The sequence below is a fragment of the Triturus cristatus genome, chromosome 6, assembly GCF_964204655.1.
Source record: "Triturus cristatus chromosome 6, aTriCri1.1, whole genome shotgun sequence".
NCBI lineage: Eukaryota > Metazoa > Chordata > Amphibia > Caudata > Salamandridae > Triturus > Triturus cristatus.
This window is the reverse complement of record NC_140589.1, coordinates 772,489,900-772,506,188: the sequence shown is the minus strand read 5'-3', so window position 1 is coordinate 772,506,188 and position 16,289 is coordinate 772,489,900. Positions and strand designations below refer to the sequence as shown.

At 41.8% G+C, this 16,289-nt stretch overlaps 1 protein-coding gene across 10 annotated transcripts in view; it reads left to right on the top strand.

Moving 5' to 3' along the window:
* LOC146817850 (amine sulfotransferase-like) overlaps positions 1-16,289 on the top strand; it is a 600,799-nt gene that overhangs the window by 282,108 nt on the left and 302,402 nt on the right. For all 10 annotated transcript variants that reach the window (XM_085611324.1, XM_085611327.1, XM_085611325.1 and 7 more), the window contains one exon: positions 666-874. In XM_085611324.1, the coding sequence (XP_085467450.1) occupies positions 666-874 (209 nt within the window). The remainder of the gene's footprint in view (positions 1-665; positions 875-16,289) is intronic.

The window sequence follows — 16,289 nt, the reverse complement described above, 5'->3', positions numbered from 1 at the left end:
GGAAAATATATTCTCGAATGGACTTGTGCCAGTCTTAAATGTACGCGAAGTTCTCTGTATCGCAGTCATTTTAATGAACAGCAGGTGTGGTGTTTTCAATATGTAGTTTTTAATCTAAAATTCATCATGAACCATCGATTTATTGTGCTTTTTTAAATTTATAGTAATTTTATTTTTATGTAACGATGTACTTTTATGGCATTATCTTGCCGAATAATGTTTTGGACGACTGATTGACTTGTAGTACTGTGGACGGGATTTCTGGCATGTTTTTATGTAATATGCAATCTGTCAAACTCTAATTAAGGCCCTCAAGTTTCATGATATCATCTGTTGGTGATTGCACAATGTTTTAAGAATATAAGGGGAATCTAGTATAAATACACAGTTTTAAGAAAGGGAGAGGTGATTATTTCAGAAAGAAGCCACTTACTCAGCAGCACAATTAAGTATGGGGCTGCTTCCTCAAACTTCCTAACCATAAGAGATGCTTTAAAAAAGGGTTGAAATTTCGTGGTGGCAAACTACTGTGATTTTCACCCATACTTCACAGTTCCAAATAGGGTATGCAATGAAAAAAATAGAACGTTTTGAATTGTCCTATACTTGTGCACTGGAAAAATTACTGAGCAGCGACCTGATCATGAACATTTTGATTTCTTTAGGAACCATTTGGATGCAGCAAATTTTAGCTCTAATTTATAATGAAGGTTACCGGAATGGAACAGAAACTATTCAAACGGTTGACAAAACCCCATGGATTGAATACAACTTTAGGAATGTAGATCAAATCAATCGTCCATCACCACGTATCATCACTACCCACTTGCCTTATGATCTGGTTCCAAAAGGATTAAGGGAAAAAAAAGGAAAGGTAGGCTATGACGTCATTCAAACAAATGCTTGTGGTGGGGTCTGTTTATCTTTGTTAACTGGTACTATTACTACTAGTTCTACTACTTATACTACTACTAAGACGTTTCAGATTCATGCAAAAAGCGCATAATAGATTCTTATATTTTTCAAGATGGCCATCTATGGCCATGTATCTTGTAGGTGGCCATTGTGTACTCTCCATCTGAGCTCTCCTATGAAAGAGGATAGATAGGCAGATAGGGCCCGATTCACAAAGGGACTTCCGACTCATAAAGTAATGATTGTAGAGTCTCCACACTTGTGGTGGACTATCCGCACTTGGGCCAAAATCTCCATACGTCACACTGCAGAGTGTGTGCCGCAAGGAGAATCCGCCGAGTGTGGTGATTTCACCATGAGCACGGAGACTCTGCCCTAAGTGCAAAGACTCTGCACTTGCAACTTTATGAGTCATAAGTCCTTTTATGAATCAGATAGATAGATAGATAGATAGATAGATAGATAGATAGATAGATAGATAGATAGATAGATAGATAGATAGATAGATAGATAGATAGATAGATAGATAGATAGATAGATAGATAGATAGATAGATAGATAGATAGATAGATAGATAGATAGATAGATAGATAGATAGATAGATAGAGTCAAGGAAAAACCAAAGATCATTTCACGTCATTAGGAATGTTATAATGTCATTGAGCATGTCATGAGTGATGTAATATGTGAGGGAACAAGCAGTGCATGGCAAGGACATTAATTATAGCAACTCTAAGGCATGAGTTATAGCTACTTGAGATAACTGGTGTATTTCAGTTTTTTTGTCAGTTTAAAACATTATAGGCAGATTTATCATACTTTCATGCGATGCAGCAAGATATCTTGCTGCACTGCATGGAAGGAAGAGAGCAGGAATCTGCCATATTTATCAATATGTTGAGCATTCCTGTCCAGTCCTTGCCCTGGTGCACTACATGCTGCCTTGCGCCAATGTAGAATCCCTTGCACCATGGTGCAAGGGTGCCTGCATTGTAGGCAGGATTGCTTTTTGTGCACAGACACATTCCTGCACAAAAACAATCCTCAAAGGCATTTTCCTCCTTCTATATAAAGAGGAAACAATGAGGAGAACTTAAGATATTTCTTCTGAATGCGCCTCCCCTGGGAGGCTTAGCATTTTGACTCATTCCCAAGTTCACGTCTTGGTAAATCTGGACTGCACCAAAATCCATAAGTGGATGCAAGGGAATACCCATGCTCCACCCATGGAACGCCTTCCAAGGGCAGAGTAATGCAAGGCAGCGTCTTGCGTTACTCCAGATTTCCCAAGCCATGCATGGCCTTGTGTAGCTTGGTAAATCTCATTTTAGGTTTTGCATCACACCATGTCGCCTTGCTTGCCACAAGGCCAACGCAATACCTTAAAATTTGTTTTAACTGACATTGTCACCTAACTACAACATTCCTTTACAGTTGATTTGTTCATTGAATTTCTGATTATTTTTTTTATTGGGTCTGATTTAGATCTTGGCGGGTGGGTTACTCCATCGCAACAGTGACAGAAATCCTGTCTGTAATTTCTCAGAACAACTGAAAGAATTTACACCAAATCACAAAAAACACACTTTCTGAAAAATCTGATGCACTCCCGTTCAGCCATTTTTGGCTGTGGCTGTGTCAGGTTTCCATGGAAAACTGCATGAGGAAAACCCATTTTTGGACCCCTCACCTTTTTCTAAGGTCCAATTTGATAGTTTGTACCAACATTTCCAGGAAGTAGCTGAGAGTATTCTTTGGAATGTTTTGTGAAAATTCATCAAATCACACCAAAGTTATAAAAACCCAAAAATCTATATCCTACAAAAATTTGGTGGTTAACACTCTAGTTATGGTTAGGATTCCCAGAGATAGGAATTCCTCTGAATTTTGCTTGCTAATGGCTTTGTTACAGTTTAATAAATCTCCACAAAACTTTGCAGACCTATTCCTTTTTCTATATTGGCTAATGGTGCAAAGGTTTGTAGTATTTAGTAATGGGGGTGCAAAGAAAAAAGGGGGCCACAAAACACATTTTCCAACCAATGCATTTTCCATAGACTTTTTACTCAGATGTAGCGACAAAGTGGCTGAACAGATTTTATTAATATTGCCAGGAATATAGATTACGGTCTGGAAAGGATCCTTTTTGGCATTTCATGAAAATCCATTCAGCAGTTATGTAGTCATAAGTCTTGGCCGAGGTATACTGAACTCCGTTTACGGTATACCATGGTACATAGGAATAACAAAAATGCCAGCACACTATATTGATGGCTAATGAAAGCTTTTACAAAAAAAAAAGATGGCCATATTGTTTAGACCACACTTTGACTGTGTTGAGGGTCTATATATAAAAGACAACTTATTAGAATATTTAAGTTTTAATAAGACTTGAATAATGTATACAATATGTAAAATTGTTTAAATTGCTTTATATATTATTTTAAACAATTCGAAGTGCCCCAGTAATCCCAGTACTTAGCAAATGTTTTTTTTAAAAATTGCATGCAAATAGAGGGGTGAGTTATACAGCAAACTATACCACTCTACTGTACTCCATTGCACTGTACGGCACTGCACTGTATACCAATGCACTCTATGCCCCTACAGTGAAGTGGTTTAAAGTAGAATGATGTAGTGTGCAATATAGTGCACCCCTTTATTTGTATCCCTTCATTTTTTCATTTTTTTAAAATCCTTTTTTAAGTTCCACGCTACATTCGAGGGAGTACAGCTGTACTTTGAAAACATGAAAAAAAGATATGCTGTATTGCCTCTTGTTTTTACTATAGATTAAAAACATAATAAGCTACATCTCAAATCGAAATCTACAACGCAGCCAAAGTGTGGTCTAAACAATATGGCTGCCTTTTTATTTTATTCCACATCACTGCACTCTATGCTACTGCACTCTATGTCCCCGCACTCTACACCACTGCACTCTACGCCACTGCACTCCATGCCATTGCAATCCATGACACTGCACTGGGCGCCCCTGCACTGTATGCCACTGCAGTCTACACCATTGCACCTTTTGACATTTCAATCTATTCCTCTGCACTCTCTGCCACTGCACTCTAAACCACTGCATTGTATGCTACTGCACTCTGTCACTGCATGATGTACCACTGCACTTTATGCCACTGTACTGTATGCCCCTACACTATATGACCCTATCTTCTAATCTGCACCATTCTATGCTACTTCACTTTATGCCACTCAACTCTACTCTGCACCGCTTTACGGTATGCCTTTGCACTCCGAGCCACTGTACTCTAATTTTACTCTACTCCACTCTTTGCCACTGCACTCTATGCCATTGCATTATACTCTGCACCACTCTGCTCTACACCACTGTATTCTACCCCACTTCACCCTATACCACATCTCTCTGTGCCACTTCACTTTATGCAAATCTACGTTGCTCTACTCTATTCCACTTTACTCTATGCCAATCTACTCTATACCATTTCACTTTATGCCACTCAACTCTATTCTGCACTGCTCTTCTGTATGCAACTAAAATCTACACCACTGTACTCTACTCTGCACTGCTCAACTCTTCGCCACTGCACTCTGTGCCACTGCATTGTACCCCATTGCTGTGTATGTCACTGCACTCTATTCCACCACACTTCATTCTATGCCACACTACTCTACTCCACTGTACCCCACTGCACTCTACACCACTGCACTCAACTCTGCACCACTGCACTTATGCCATTCTAATCTATTCCACTCTACTCTACGCCACTCTACTGTACTCCGATTCACTCGACGCCACTTCAATCTACCCCACTTCTCTCTATCCCACTCTACACTATGCTACTCTACTGTACAACACTCTACCACAAGTCACTCTACCCCACTTCACTCTACCTGACTTCACTGTTCCCAACTTGACTCTATACCACTCTACCCGACTCTGCACCACTCTACTGCATGCCACTTTACTATACTTTTCACCACTTACTCTATCCCACTGCACTCTGCGCCTCTGCACTCATGTCACTGCATTGTATGCCACTGCACTCTACTCCACCACACTTTCCTCTATACCATTCTACTGTATGACACTCTACTCCACCCCACTTCACTGTAACCCAGTCTACTCTACTCTGCACCACTGTAACGTACAGCACTGCACCCTGCACCACTGCAATCTATGTCACTGCTCTGTACACCACTGCACTCAACTCCAGCACACTTCATAGCACTGTAGTCTATGCCACTCTAATCTACCAACTCTACTCTAGCCCTCTTCACTTCACCCCACTTCACTCTACCCCACTCTACTCTACTTTGCACCACTCTACGGTATGCCACTGCAGTCTACGCCATTATACCCTACTCTGCACCACTACTCTACACCACTGCACTATCATACCACTTCACTGTATTCCACTGCACTCTACTCCAGCATACTTCACTCTATGCCACTGTACTCTACCCCACTTCAATTGACCCCACTTCATTTTATCACACTCTACTCTATGCCACTATACGCCACTCTACTCTATGGCGCTCTACTCCAATTCACTCTAGCCCCTTCACTCAGAGGAGTTGGCCTAACAGCGAATGCGGCCGACCTCAAATCTGGGGAACCGGGTTAGAGTCTCGGCAAGGACGCGCAACATCCAGTGATTGTGGGCAAATCACTTAATCTCCCCATGCCTGACAAAAATGAATGTGTCCTCATGTATCGCCACTAGTGCTTGTGTAAAGCGCTCTGATACCTGAATAACTTAGGGTCAAGTTCGGGCAATATAAAACTCCATAAAAAAAATAACATAAAAAAACAACTCTCCTCCATTTGACTCTATAAACTCTATGCCACTGTACTCTACCCACTTCATTGCACTCCACTTCACTCTACCCCACTTCAATCCACACCATTCTACTCTACACCACTGTACTCTATGCCACTCTACTGTACTCCACTTTACTCTATCCTACTTTACTCCACCCCACTTCACTGTACGGCATTCTACTCTACTCCACTCTACTCTACACCACTCTACTCTACACCACTCTACTCAAGCCTACTGTACTCTATGATACTGTACTCTACTCTGCACTATTCTATTCTACTTCACTGCACTCTATGCCACTGTACTGTACACCACTCCAAGCCTTTCTACTACAATCCACTGTACACCACTCTATTCTACGGTACTCTACTCCACTCCACTCTATGCTACTCCACACCACTTTATGCCATGCCACTCCACTCTATGCCACTCCACGAGAAATTATCAAAAAAAGTCCTGTGGTGATATTCAATTGTAAAAGAAAATTATGTATGAAAGAATTAATACTAAAATAAGTAGCATATGATTACAAAATGATTTTCTCAAAAAAAAACATTGAATTTCAAAGAAAAAACCTAAAGATTGAAGATAAGTTATAGTTAAGAAAACTTAATTTATTATGTCAACACAAAGCAACTGAAATGACACAAACCATAGAAAAGTTACAGTATTCAATTAAAGTTATAATTTCCAGCCAACCAAAACTTTCTATAACTCGCGCACCTTTGTACAGTGTTGTAAACTTGCTAGACAGACTAAATCAGCTATATGTTGTGCTTCAACATGCACTGCTTATACCATTTTATATTACATCACTTGTAGCATGTTAAATCATAGCATTCATAACAACACTCATACTATCTAAAATCACATTATCTCCTTAACCGCGGCGCAAATTCCGCCGCGGTGCGGGAGTTTTATTGAGCGGACAGGGCCGTGTCGGCCAATGGACGTGCACAGCACTAACGAGGTAGTGCTCGTGATGGCCGTTGGCTGACGCATGCACACAACGGGTTATTGATGAGAAAACTGTGCATGCTAGAGAGCTGAGTAATAGCTGGTTTAGTTTGCCTAGTCTGTCTTGAACGTTTGTTTTTAATATTGCACTTTCTGGAGTTATGGACACATTTGAACATTGAACTACATATCCCAGGAATGGAAAGATAAACTGGAACATGAAGCAGATTACTGTGAGGATACAAAACAGTTAGAAATAATGTATTCTTCATCCAGTCACCAAGATATTGCTTGAGATATATATATATGTATATGGTATTTTACTTACTTACTTAATTCTTTTTTCGGTTCATATATTGAAACCATAAAAGTACATAATAAGAAACAGTGTGGTGTATCATGCGAGTAATGGAAGTAAATATCTCATCATAAATACTAATCCACAGCATAAAAAGTACGACAATAAGAAGCAAGGGGCCCGATGCACAAAAGTAATCTGAGACAAAATCCTAACTTTACGACTTTCGGTATTCACAAAAGGCATTTAGTAGTAGTAAAGTTAAGATTCCTAACTTTACTACTACTAAATGCCTTTTGTGAATACCAAAAGTCATAAAGTTAGGATTTTGTCTCAGATTACTTTTGTGCATCGGGCCCAAGATAATTAAAAATATGCTAAAATTATAAAACTGTTGAAATAATGTCTTATAGGCTTCTCTACAGTTGCTTATGTGCAACTTCTTAATTAATGGTACCAAAATACATTTGTTATATTTTAAGTAGAAGTCACAAAAAAACATGAAATGTAGCATGGATTGTCCTGAGTTTCCGTTACATGGACAGGGGCAGGAGTCTAGATTAGCTTGAAAGCCTAATAGGACGTTTAATAAATATTTGATTTAACCTTTCCCGAAGCAGAGCAACAAGTTTTGTTCCCAATGTGCATAGAATTAATCAAATAACTTTGGGGAGAGACATTCCATTACTGGTTGAGACCCAGGTAGTCTATAGCTCTAGGTTTTTTGAGTTCCCTTCTTATTCTCTGCCTGCACGAATTTATACCAACGCGCCTGCAATTGTTTTTTGTTAATGGATGGGGGGCCCGAAGGATTTTCAAATAGTTGGGTACAACCTATCTTGTGCATGCAGGATGCTCTATTCTTTAACCAAGGGATTTCTATTCCTTTGTTGCATGTGAGACACTCTTTTATGATATGTTTTATGAGGGCTCCCTCTGTGTTTTGCCAAATCGCATACCAAAAAAGCAACCGGCGCGTGCTGATGTAGTCCTCGACATAAGGGATGCCTAATTCTGTATTACAAATAAAGCTAGAGGTAGAGCTCGGTGCTCGCAAGACCTTCCTGCAAACTCTGTGTTCTTCTACTTGGATTGGGTGACTGTACTCAATTCCCCAGAATCAGCCCCATAGGTAGCAGTCTGGAGACATTGTGAACTATAAATCTGGGTTAATGGGAGTAGGATTTTCCCTTGCCCAGGGCGAGGTAGACTAGTTATCGCAACTATTGCTCTGGCCAATTTATTCCTGCTATTTGGTATGTGATTTTTCCATGAGCCGCTATCACTAAAAGTGATTCCTAAATAAGAGAAAGTGCTCGTGCGGAGAAGGCTGTGGTCACCTACTTTGAAAGATAATGCGTTATATTTTCTAGGGCCACAAGACATCATAAAAGACTTTTTAAAATTGTTTTGAAGATCGAATGATGCCATATATTTAGCAAAGCCATAAATTTAGCAAAGCCACTTGCAAGGTGTGCGAACCATTAAAACGGCATTGTATATGTTAAGAACTATAGATAAAAAAATACTATTAGCATGTATATTAAAGTTTAAAAAAATAGTAAAAGTCTTACACCTTGCTCAAATTACATTAGACATTAGAGATGTGAGATTTACTATTCCCACTCCAGTTTAAGTAACAGTAGGGAAGATGTTGGACTTCGAGCATGTTTGATTTACTATTCCCACTCCAATCCAAGCAACATTAGGCAAAATGTTGGACTTTGAAGGTTTTAGATGTATTATTCCTACTCCAATCTAAGCAGGGTTATATTTACTATTCTCACTTTCAGTCTAACCAACAGTAGGCAAAGTATTTGACTTTGAAGGGATTCGATTTACTCTTTACAACTCCAACTTATTCAACACTGGGGAAGGTGTTGGACTTTAAAGGGGTTACATTTACTATTCACACTCCAACCTAAGCAACAGTTTGGAAAACATTAGACTTTGAAGGAGATAGATTTATTATCCCCCTCAAGATTAATCAACAGTAGGGAAAGTGTTTGACTTTGGAGGAGTAAAATTTACTATGCCCATTCCCGTTCCAAGTGGATCTTGATATGCTTCGTGCACCGCAGGTCTCCCCAACTCTGCATGAGGTCTTTGCTATTGCCTGGTATCCTGCCTCTATTGCCTTGTACTGTCTGCATGAACAGCTGATTAGGCCGCCTGTTATCCTTTCTGTGCTGCTAAGTAAGTTCCATTGTAACACTCTGCTCACTGCTGTTTTTCTGACACTGTCACCTCTGGTCTGATTTCAGCACTTTGCTCACAGTTGTTTCCAGCCACTCCCCCCTTAAAACACTTTTATTTCTCCCTCAGTTGCTCTTTTGGTGTCTGTTTGCTGCATCTTTACCACGCTGATCGACCCTCCCACTTCCCACCACCCAGTGCCCCTCACCCCGTCCCAGGGCCTACCTAATGGAGGCTGCTGAGCGGCCTGCAGTGTGGCTGAAGAGTGGCTGCACTGCCGGTGCACCACTGGTGCACAAAAGGCACACCTGTCTGTGCCTGGACCCTTCCCAGCACAAGGAACACTTGCCCTCTAGCCTCCCACAGGTACTCTACTGCAGATCTCTGAGCCCTGGACGCCAGACACCGCAACTACTGCTGACTCACATCTCCTCGCTTCACAGTAGGACCGTTTTACCTGCCACCACTGTCTCTTCACCTGCAATGCAGGACCTCTTGCCTTCACAGAAACCTGTGCCACTCCCACTCCACTGCCCAAGACCACCCCTGAACCACTCTGATGCCTCTGGATCAATGCCAGATCTCTCTGCAAATACGGCACCGAGCTCTGGGACGCCATCTCTACCCTCGCCCCGACATTGCTTTCATCACAGAGTTCTGGCTCACCTCCTCCTCTGCCCGACATCACCACCCAAATGCCCTTCAGTGACAAGATGACACACCAAGTCTACACCAACAAACATGGAGGGGGCATCGCCATCATCCACAAAGAAGCAATTTGCTGCACTACCACCGAACATGGCACCACAATGATAACGGAACACCTCAATTTCAAGTTCCACACCAACAACGAGATAACCATGAAAGGCATCCTCCTCTACAGACCCACAGACCACAGACAGGACTCTGCAACACCATCACAGACTTCATTTCCCTACTCACAATCAAGACCAAGCAGTACATTTTTCTCGGAGTCCTCAACTTCCACCAGGAAGACCCCATAGACAGACCCCACACACAGAGCAAGACACACACAGGACCCTACCTTCATGTCCAGCAACAGAGTAAAATACAGCCATGCCACAGAACTCACCTGAATCAACCACTCCCTTGTTCACTTCACCATCACAGGATCACCGTGCACTGCACCCAACCCCTCCCATCACAGCTGGAGCAAAGTTACACAGACCCAATGGACTGATGACTTCAACACCCCCCAGCCTGGAGCCGCAACCAACCTTAAAGAAGCAGTCCAGAACTTCAACACGTGGATCACCTATGCCGCGACCTAATCACCCTCATCAAACCAGCAAAAAACCCGCAGACCCACTAAACAAGCCAGCTGGTACACACCAGAGCTCAGCCCAATAAAACACAGCTGTGAACAACTGGAGAGAAAATGTCACACCAGAAAAAACACTACAAACTGAGACACCTTCAATTCAGCCATCAATGAATACCACCAGCGACTTAAAGATGCGAAAACGGATGCCCTTGCACACCACATCTAGGCAAGCTCCAACCACACCAAGAAACCCTTCACCGTCATCAGAGAATTGTCCTTCCCAACATCCACCGAAAACATGATTTCCCACTTCACAGGAACTCTGAAACGATCTAGTGAATCACTTCTACAACAAGATATCCACCATCTACAGGAACTTTGAGCCCCAACCTGTTAACTTTCTAATCTTCCTCATTCCTTTGGAAGCCTCCCATGACCAGCACCTCACAGCATGGAAACAGCTCACCAACCCAAACACCACAGCCCTCATGAACTCCATCCACTCAGGAGCACCCATGGACCCCTACCCCCAATGCCTCATCTACCTAAGAAGCTATAAAATCAGTCACCGACTCACCACCATCCTCAATGCATCCATCGCCACAGCCACCTTTCACCAAGAAACCCTCTCGCTGACTCAGGCGAACTCCAGAACAACGGGGTAGAATCGGCTGGCCTGAACCCTCTCAAACTTTCTTACACCTTCAACACCATATCCCACCAAATACTGATCAAGAGACTTCACATCAGGTGATTTGCACCATTCCTCACTGGACAAATGCATAGAATAGAAGCCACGAGGACCATCTACGGTGTCCCTCAGGGTTCATGCCTCAGCCTCACCCTCTTCAACACCTACATGACACCTCTAGCCAACATCATCAGAACCCACAACCTCAACATCTATCCTACACCAACAATACCTAGCTCATCCTCTTGCTCTCAGTAGACCCCACCACCACCAAGACCAGCTTGCACAACTGAATGAATAATGTTCCTGCCTGCATGAAGGACAACTGTCTGAAGCTAAACACTGACAAGACCAAAGTGCTGATCTTTGGAAACCAGGCATCCATCTGGCACGACATCCGGCGGCTCCTTGAACTCTGATCCACCTCAACACCAAAAGACTACGCCTGCAACCTCAACATTATCCTTGACAGCAAACTCACCATGAAATGACAGATCAACACAGTCTCTTCTGCCTGCTTCCAAACTCGCTGCATGTCCTGAAGAATCTTCAAATGGCTCCCTATCAGCACAAGAAAAATAGCCATTCAAACCTTAATCACCAGCCGGCTGGACTACATCAGGGCACTGTACATAGGAACCACCACCAAACTCATGAGAAGGCTCCAGATGTCACAAAACTCAGCAGCCCGACTGATCCTCAACCTGCCCAGATGAACTCACATCACTCAGCACCTAAGGAACCTCCACTGGTTCCCTGCCCAGAAAAGATGGCAGTTACAGTTACTGACACACGCCTACAAAACCCTCCATGACCAAGGACCAGCATACATGAACCACTCCCTGAACTTTTACCAACCATCCAGAAACTTACGCTCCACCTCACCTCACCCTCGCATAGACACTGGATCTGCCGTAGCCGCAGCGAAGGCTTCTCCTTTTCGCACCTCGCCACCAAACCCTAAAACTCCCTCCCCCTCGGCCTCTGAACATCACCCTCCCTGACAGACTTCTGGAATAGACTGAAGACCTGGCTTTTGAACTAAGCCTTGCAACCCAGCCCTGGGATACCCTCATAGGTGATAAGCCGCGCTTTAGAAGGATTGATTGATTGATTGATTGATTGATTGATTGATTGATTGATTGATTGATTGGTTGATTGATTGAACCTAAGCAACAGTAGGAAAATTGTTGGACCGTGGAGAGGTGAAATATACTATTCTCACTTCAATATAAGCAAAATCTGGGGAAGTATAGAACTTGGGGGATGTCAAATTTACTATTCCCACTCAAACCTAAAAACATTATTGTATATTGAACATTGGGGGGTTCAAATGTACTGTTCCCATTGCAACCTGAGCAAACGGAGGTAAACAGCTAGACATTAGAGGGGTCAAATTTACTGTCCCAATCCGACCTGAGCAAAAGCATGGAAAGTTTTGGACATTGAGGGGGCTGGTCAGATTTATTAATTCCTTTCCAAACTAAACAACACTAGAGAAAGAGTTCAAAACATTTATAATAATTATTTTAAAATGTATTTTTAAAAATACTTACAAAAATTAATATAAAAAGTTTAAAATGGTCATAAAAAGGAACATGTTTATTAAAAAACAAAAGCAACCCAAAATATACTAAATTACTTACAACATGTATAAAAATATAAGTATTAAAACACTAAAAATATTTGCACTACAAACATGCCCTTCCTACTCCCTAACAATTACAATGCTAGAAAAAGAGAAACGGTGCTAAGAAAATTAAATATATCACAAGAAAAATATCCAAAGAATTATCTTTAAAAATGCACATTAAAAAAGGAAAAATTTATTTAATCCTTGAAATAATTTAGATAATGAATACCATATTCTCCAATGAAAATTAAAGCAATAAATGATTATGAGAACTTTAAATAATTATTTAAAAGATGTACATACCTAAAATATAATTAACCTATAAAAAAAGTAACTGCATTTTTTATTATTATAAACTTTTATAATGTAACCTTTGCATAATCTACATTGAAATTAATCTATTCACCAAGTACAATTTTAAATTTTTTAAAAAACTTATAGAAATTGCACTATGTCTAAAATACCTACCCACCCACAAACCCAACACCCCGCTAATAAAAAAAAAAAAATAATAATAAACTCAGAATTAACACTTCAAAAATGTTACCAAAACCATAACATAACTATTAAAAAGATCACAAATAACTAAAATAAACACACTAATAACTTAAGCACACAAAATCATAAAACATTACAAAAATCAATGTTCTATAAAAATATAATAAAAAACATAGTATTCCTGTCACCACATTATTTTTTTAAGATATCTTTTCCTGACTATATTTTTGAGGCAATATTAAGGTTGTGTACTGCAACTGGACCTCTGAATTCAGCTGGTAAAGCTGACTAACTTGATGTTCTAGTTACAGCTCAAGATGTGTAACGTGATTGTTCATCCACTTCATTCACTTGTTTGTAAGGTGTAATTGTACAGCAATAGTCAGTACTTCTGTCTTTAACAAATCGCGCATGGCTACTGATTTGGTTAGCAACCTTTCTCATAACATATTCACAACATTAAAATGCTTACAACATTGGATACCAAAAAATGCAACCTTCTGCTTCCATACACTCCCCCATGGTGTAGCATGCTGCTGGTCCAATAATACTCTTAAGTCTCTCAAATAGGGATATGAACCATTCTAAAAATGCTACAAGACAATTCAACTGTATCTTTAATGGATGACTGCTATCACGTGTAGGAAAGAATTAGAGAGTTATATGTGGCTCACATACTATGAGATGATCCCTATATCGCTACTGTTAGAAATTGGGTTTTGGGTTGGTAGAGGTATGCACCCTGTCCAAGCAGGAATCGCAATCCTAGTCAGGGTTAGTCAGTAACACACTATAAATTAGCCTGTGTTTACCCTGTGGTAGCTTGGCACAGAGGCAATTTATAAAGTATTTATGCACATAACACCAAAAAAGGACTCCATACTGGTTTAGAAAAATACCCAATATTTGTATGAGTAAAACAAGACCAAAACAACAAAAGGTTGTAGTGCTTAGAAACAAATAGCACCAACTGCAGCTATCTGGTCATGATTGACTGCTGCAAATCCATAAGTTCAGACCACCTGCGATGGAGTGTGAGTCAAATACAGGGACAAGCCATGGCCAGATGAAACAGTACATTGGATACGTCGACGCCGAGGATGATACAGGGGGCATCAGAGATGTCAACGTGGATCCTTTAGAGGAAGGCGAGGCATCAGTTGCGAGTAGCGCAGTGTCAATGGTGCATTGACGGTCAAGATGCGAAGAACATTGGGGCAATGCATCATCGTCAACCACTGGGCTGTAGGGAATGCATGCAGCACAAAGTGATGTGCTGGCGCCGAGCCACACAGAGTCGGAGATGAGTAGGAAACAGGGGACGATGCATCACAACATCAGTGATGCAATGTCCGCAGCTCATGCACCGGCTTTGCATCGGTGTAGAAGGAAATGACCCAGTTCCAATTGGTGCAACATCATCAATGCATGGGGTACAGCACTGAAACTCACTTCCAAGGGCCCAGGAATCCAAGGGCCCTGCTCATTGCAGGTTGCATGGGGAGGTCTTTGATAACCTTAAGACTTCTGAAACAGGAGGCAAGCCAACAAGCCCTTGACGATACTTTGGTTTTGGGATGTAGAGATGCATGTCCAGTCCTTCTCACACCCTGGAAAGAAGCAGCAGGGAGCCAGACAACACAGCAAAGCAGTTCAGCAAAGCAGCAGTCCCTCCTGGCAGTACAACAGTCCTTCTTCGTGGTAGAATTTCAACAGTTCCAGAAGTGTTCTGATTTGGTGGTGTCAGAGGTCCAGTACATGTACTAAGTTGGGCCTTTGGAGTAGGGAGACTTCAAAGAGATGCCTTTGAAGTGCATGAGACCCTGCCTTTCCTGCACTCGAGACTCACTACAGGGGGAATGCAACCCTTTGCGTGGGGACAGGACACAACCCTTTCAGGTTTGTCAGCTCCTCCCTCCCATCCTGCTCGGGATGACCAATCAGAATCAGATGGCCATTCAGTCACACCTACACTTCCTTGTGTGTGTCTATCAAATGGGAATGCAGGAAGCCAGCTGTCATGCACCACAGACATATATTTCAGAGACAGGTCGAAGGCACCAAATGGTTATAGTAAGAAAATGCCAACTTTCTAAAAGTAAAAACAACAGTTGATGGACAGAATGCAGAACAATGTCATACATTCACCCCAGTACAGAGATTTGGCCCTAAATCCATTGTTTATTTGCTCACCATTCCATTCCAGTTTGAACCCAGCCATATGCAAATCAGTCTTGACCCTGTGCCTCATGGAAACAGTCCAGCCCGAACTGCCAAGCCAGGTCCTCCCTGGACTGGAAACAAGCATCCTAGGACCGGTTTCGGGGTTTCACCCCTCTTCAGCCAGGATAGCTTGATTCCAGTGGCATGGAGAGCACGGGACACACGTCTGGGTATACCCGTCCCACTCGGGGTGACAAATGCAAAAACAACAGTTGATGGACAGAATGCAGAACAATGTCATACATTCACCCCAGTACAGAAATCTGGGCCTAAATCCGTAGTTTTTTTGCTCACCATGCCATTCCAGTTTGAACCCAGCCATATGCAAATCAGTCTTGACCCTGTGCCTCATGGGAACAGTCCAGCCCGAACTGCCAAGCCAGCTCCTCCTGGACTGGAAACAAGCATCCTAGGACCGGTTTCGGATTGGCAGTTAGGACTGGACTGTTCCCATGAGGCACAGGGCCAAGACTGATTTGCATATGGCCAGGTCTAAACTTGGGTGGCATGGTGAGCAAAAGAATGATGGATTTAACTCAGATCTCTTGACTGGGGGTGAATGTTTTTATTGGTTCTGCCTTCCGTCCATCAATTGTGTGTCTTTAACTTTCTAAAAGTGGCATTTTTCTGAATTGCAATTTAAAAATGAAACTCATCATAAGCTGTGTTTCTGCATAGTGATTCTAGAAACACCAAATTTGGGGGTCCCATCTTTTCCCAATCAGAAATTACACTTATAAACTGTAATAAGGCAATCCCAATGTTATCATCCTATGGAAGAC